At 43.9% G+C, this 5632-nt stretch overlaps 1 protein-coding gene across 1 annotated transcript; it reads left to right on the top strand.

Moving 5' to 3' along the window:
* The first annotated feature begins 503 nt into the window (after window positions 1-503).
* On the top strand, window positions 504-1421 carry RNASE10 (ribonuclease A family member 10 (inactive)). Its single transcript, XM_004390016.2, has one exon. It carries the CDS (start codon window positions 768-770, stop codon window positions 1419-1421), a length of 654 nt encoding a protein of 217 aa, XP_004390073.1. The 5' UTR covers window positions 504-767.
* The last annotated feature ends 4211 nt before the right edge of the window (window positions 1422-5632 follow it).

The raw sequence follows: 5632 nt of genomic DNA, 5'->3' as shown, positions 1-5632 counted from the left end.
GGTCTAGAAGGACAAAAACACTCTCTTTTCCTCAGCTCTCATTAGGGTCTTTATTAGTAGGGAGACCCCAGTAGGTCAATTGTTTGGTTTTCTTTGGTTTAGTCTCAGCAAGGAGTACCCAGGTGTTAACAGCTCTTTAGTTGCAGAAGGAATCTAGCATTACAAGATGTAGTTCTAGAAAGAGCCTGAAATGTGAAGTTGGACATCTTTCCTCAGCTCAGCTTAGAAGTGAGACTGGACTATGGTATTTTTTCTATTCTTTTTGATCTTTTGTGGGGATGGTGCATAATAGATACTAGAATTAGCAGAAGTAAATTTGGGGTAAAAATAGAGATGGTCTCTTATGGTGACTCTAGGCCTTTACTAAGAATAGGCTTTCTATAAGAATTTCTCTCAAGGAAAGTGTGACACTGTCCTTGCTTGTTTTATCAATCATTCTCCTTGGTTATTTGGAATTAATTTCTGTCTAAGAGTGAATTGGTATCAACTTTCCTGACTCCCCATATGTGGACCAATTTCAGAACTGCTTCCCCTGATTGTCTTCCTGCTCTGCAGGATCCACACCTTACTGCACAGCAACAGGAGTTGTGGTAGGGAGGGACGGGAGAAATGGAAAAATAAAGACAAGGATCTCTGTCTTGAGGGGGGTGAAGTAACATAGAGAACGGAGAGAAGACCCCAGAGACTACGCTGTGAGGTTTTGGGGAGAATAGGATCTCTATTGGAGCCAGTTTTCATCCTCATCTCCTTTCTCCTCTCCAGGAAAAATGAAGCTGACTCTGGTGCAGATCTTCTTCATGCTGCTGCTGCTGCTGCTGGGCCTGGGGATGGGACTGGGCCTGGGGCTTCACATGGCCGCAGCAGTCCTGGAAGATAGTGATCAGCCACTGAATGAGTTTTGGGCCAGTGACTCCCAGGACAAGGCTGAGGCTGTTGAGGAGGGAGAGGGCACCCGTAACACAGAAACTCTGGTGCTTAGCAACCGAGGACTAGCACAAGCTGGCTGGCAACCAGAAGACACAATCTTCAATGAAGATGAGGTTGGGGACAACAAGATGCTCAGGGTTGATGTTCTCTCTCAGAGTAGTAAAGAGTACCTTAGGTATGACCTTCTCTCCAGGGAATGCAATGCCATGATGGCTCACAAGATAAAGAAGCACAACCAAACTTGCATAACCCAGTACACATTTCTCCATGAGGATGAAGACACGGTCAAGGCTGTCTGTAACAGTCCAGTCATTGCCTGTGAGCTCAAAGGGGGCAAGTGTCACAAAAGCCCTCGCCCCTTCAGTTTGACACACTGCAAGTTGTCCAAACCAGGCCAGGTCACTCCTCACTGCAGCTACCTAACTTTCATTTTTGAAAAGTACATTGTTATAACCTGTAATGACATGAAGCTCCAGTTATCCCCTGGACAGTGAAGCAACTCGTCCTCTTCCTTCTCTTCACCTTCTTCTCTTCCTCTTCCTCTATCTCATCTTGCTCCCCCTCCTCTTAGGTATTCTGCAGAGAAGGTGCTGGGAAGAGGGGCTGGCCTACTCTTTATCATTCTTCCTTGAAAATATAATTCTTCTTTGCCCTGGGAGCTACCCAACTTGCGTTTTTCTCCTGGGATTAGAGGTGGGAGAATAGGGTCCTGATGGCCAGTCTCCCTAGGTATTTGTTTCTCCTGTCCCTTGCTCCTGGAAAGGTATAAGGAAAGAGCTGCTTTGGTCCCTGCTGTGGTCCTGGTCAGCAGTCTCTTCCCTGGTCTGAGTTTGCTTTTGGTTGTAAACTGGAAGAGTTTAACACCTCCTTTACCAATATCAAGGGCCCTGGTGGCACAGTGGAGCTCTGGTGGTGCAGTGATTAAGCGTTTGCCTGCTATTCAAAAGGTTGGCAGTTTGAATCCACCAGCTGCTCCTTGGGAACCCTATGGGGCATACAGCAACGGGTTTGGTTTTTTACCAACATCCTTTCCTGCTACTCCACCGTGAGCCTCCAGGCAGTTACCTAGGCCTCCTGGGCTCTGCCCATCTGCATGTCTCTGCTGTGGATGCAATTAAAGTGATTTTATCTCTGGCTGCAACTGGAGAACCATGTGGATCAGGTTTCTCTTCCTGAACTGGGAAAAATATAGGGGCTCTGTTTTTGGGGGGGGGGGTCTGCTGTTAAGGTGTTGTGGTGGTACAGACCAAGATAGAGGATGTGCTGGGGCAAGGGCAGCACTCTGTATTCTTGACCTAGTGGACACCTCTTGCCTCTTGTAAAAGCAGAAGGACACACTCTTCTTTCAGATAAAAACTTTATTTATGACCCTTCATTGAAGCCACAAGCTCATTCTTAGGAGGGTCTGTAGTATGTGGTCTTCTCTTGTTTCTCCCAAGATCCACTGTCTTAAGTGTTTGTTGTTACTGTTTATAATTGCCAGCTCTCTCTTCTCCATCCCTGGTCATTTCTGTGTTGTCTATGACACTGAATTGAAAGATCTTCTCTGGGCCCCTGGTCTGAGTCCTAGCCTTAGTTTTACATTGTTATATTATTAGTCTTTATTTTCTTTCCTCCCCTGTCCTCTTGTAGTCTTTTCCCTTATGTCCTTCTCCTTTCTTCCCCCATGCTCTTCCCCTATCCTCTCAACTCTGTCCTCTGCCTGTCCCTGGCTCCTTTTTTTCCTAACCTTTTCTCTTTCCTCCTACATTTTACTACATGCCTCTCGTTGTTCCCTTGCTTTTTTCCCCCCTCTTTACTCTGTTCTCCTTTTGTCTTTCTTTTGGGTCTGCCTTTCTCCTTCACTGGATACTTTTAGAAATTTATTCAGCCATTCATTCACTTCTTTTATGCTAGGCAGATGCTGGTCCTATAGTCAAAGATTTCTGGTGTAGGAGGTTGGAAGGAGGGTGGATCAGGAAAGTAAGGAAAAGAGACAACCATTTTTCCAAATTAGTTCAGGAAATGGAAATAGTGCTCAACAGTTATGTTGGGCAAGAAGTGTGTCTACATCTGGGGCTGCCTTGAGGTTTTAGAGTTGGGTGGAGGAGTGAGGAGAAGTGCTGACGGTTGATTCCTACTCTTTCTGAGGGGAAATCTCTCTCTGATCATTTAAAAGGAGCAAAGAGCAAACAGAAGATAGATTATGTAAAGCAGGGGCGAAAAGGAGCAGTGGGGTGAGTAGAGAGGAGAGAAGAGTAGGAGTCAAAGGAAATCAGCCAGGTTAGGAATTTAAGTGGTAGGGAAACCAAGGACATTAAGAAAGGAGTAGTATGTGAAAAGGTTAAGTCTGACTTCATCTTAACCAAAAGCCAAAGGATCAATAGTATGGGATGAACTATTAAGAGACTGACATAAGTTAGGAATTGAAGCCTATATACTTTTAGTTGCAGATGAGGCTACATCATCTCATAGGTCCCTTCTAGCTTCTGTCACTTAGGGTTCACTCACTGTCCAATGAATACTCCCATCACCCATTTCCGGTCTCCATTTTGGACTAATCGCAGTGGTAAGGCTTTCATCTGACCCGAGAGTCAGGAAAGCAATTTACAAACTACTCTGCAGACCTCTAGTGGCTTGAGCAGGAAAATACAGCTTCCGTGGCTGATGTGACATGGTGGTGACAAGGCTTTGTCGGACACCTCACCCACCAGGAACAGGAAATTAATTCATTAGAAGGACTCCAAATCCCTCGCTCCCCTAAACCCCCCCCCCCAAAAAAAAAACAATTAAAAAAACCCATTGCCATCGAGTCGATTCAGACTCACAGAAGGAATCCATCACAGCCCAAATTCTGTCTCATTCGTGAAGCTTTCACCAGCTCTTTCACTCTCAATGTAGTTTCTTTGCACTTCCAGTGTGAATCTTTTAGTCCATAATAACAGATCCCTGGGCTGATCTTAATCTATGCAAGAGGAAGGATACTCATGCCTTATGTGAATGGGACCGCTCTTTTCATTCTTGCCCATGGGGCCCTTGCCTATCCTCCTGGCTGGTAGCAGTCTGTGGACGGCAGTAGTGCAGTCAGTAGTGAAAGACGTCATATTCTAGGAATGGAGTGATTACAACCTAAAGAAGTCAAGAGAAGACATGCCTGGAAGACGTGTTGTTTTATGCTTTCCCTATAAAATTCCGAATGGCAAATTGCACTTGACCAGAAAATAGTTATCATTCACACTTTCCCACATACTCTGGGTAAGACTTGCATTTGTGGTTGTCAACAGCAATGTAAAGTAACAGCCATTTGAGAGCGTCATTGAGAGCCAAATCTTCACGGGCAGCACAGTGGATGATTCAACATCATGACTTAACCAGCTTTAAATAAATGACATTAGGGAAATGCACAGACAAGAAAATCTATATTGTTTCAATCCAAACAGGTTCTGAACAGCCATGGCATTGTTGTACCTTATTCTTGTGATGGGAGATATGAAATTATCCAAAAATGGCATATTTGACAATAAAGATGATGAATTCATGGTTCCTAGACCTAAACAGGAAGAGATGGTGATGAACACTACAAAGAGTATATATGTGCACTTATTGGGCAATAAGCAAATAAATACCTTTCCTATATCCATTATTCTAAATCTTCATCAATAAATCCCTACACTTCGCTTGAACCCATGAATTTTACAAAACATATTAAATGAAATTGTTTATATAAGCAGGGCTCCTGCCCCCCATACTCCTCAAAAAATTTTTTTTGGCCAGGGCCACATACTTCCTAAGGGGGCCCTGCTTTTGGCCAAAGCCAGGGTAATGGGTTGTGTATCACGTCCTTGTCTTGCTCTTGACATGAGCGCTCTTCCTTGGATCCCTCAAGTGCTTACTCTTCCAGACAGAGCTAGACTTCTTCAGTCCTTCCCCCTCTCAAGGTGGTGAAGTTATATCATCTGGCAGAGACTCATTCCTGGTGGGATCAAAAGTAACTCAAAGGGACAGATTTGTTGCTATTTTGATGTAGTATGTGATTTGCTTCATGTTCCTGCCTCTGTAACCTGTACCCTACCCATAGGCCTGTCCTTTCCCTCCTCTTCATATTTGCAGAGCAGACTCCAATTAGCATCCAGAAAGTGCCACCTCCAGAAGCAGCTGGACTGGTACTTCATTAGAAATATGGTTCAGTAACCAGGTAAAGGCTGGATTTAGGGGAAGAATAAAGGGAAAAGGAAGATGGTGGTTTAAGCTAGGAGGAAGGGACACCAAGGGAAAGTTGAATGCTCATGTAGAAGCATAACAGGCCATTACCTATTTGTATAGGATTTGAGGAGGCACGGGGATACCCCACTGTCTGAAAATGCCAGCTTTCCATCACTAGCTTGATGTTTGTATGTGAACTATATCCCTAGAAACTTACTGTATATTCCCATACACAAGAATATAAAATTATTAACTTCATAGAATGAGTGGGATTTTCAGCACTTTTATGATGTGATAACAAGAAAAGCCACAATCAGAATAAAATTCATTCTATGAATTTTTTGTGTGAGTTTGGTACTCTACTAGTTACTAGGTGTAAAACAAAACAAAACAAAACCCGAACCAGTTGATGTCAAGTCGATTCTGACTCATGGCGACCCTGTGTCCAGAGTAGAACTGTACTCCATAAAATTTTCTTTGGCTTATTTTTTGGAAGCAGATCATCAGGCCTTTCTTTGGAAGA

The sequence above is a fragment of the Trichechus manatus genome, unplaced genomic scaffold, assembly GCF_000243295.1.
Source record: "Trichechus manatus latirostris isolate Lorelei unplaced genomic scaffold, TriManLat1.0 scaffold00273, whole genome shotgun sequence".
Taxonomy (NCBI): domain Eukaryota; kingdom Metazoa; phylum Chordata; class Mammalia; order Sirenia; family Trichechidae; genus Trichechus; species Trichechus manatus.
The sequence above is the reverse complement of the archived record's forward strand: the minus strand, read 5'-3'. Positions and strand labels throughout refer to the sequence as shown.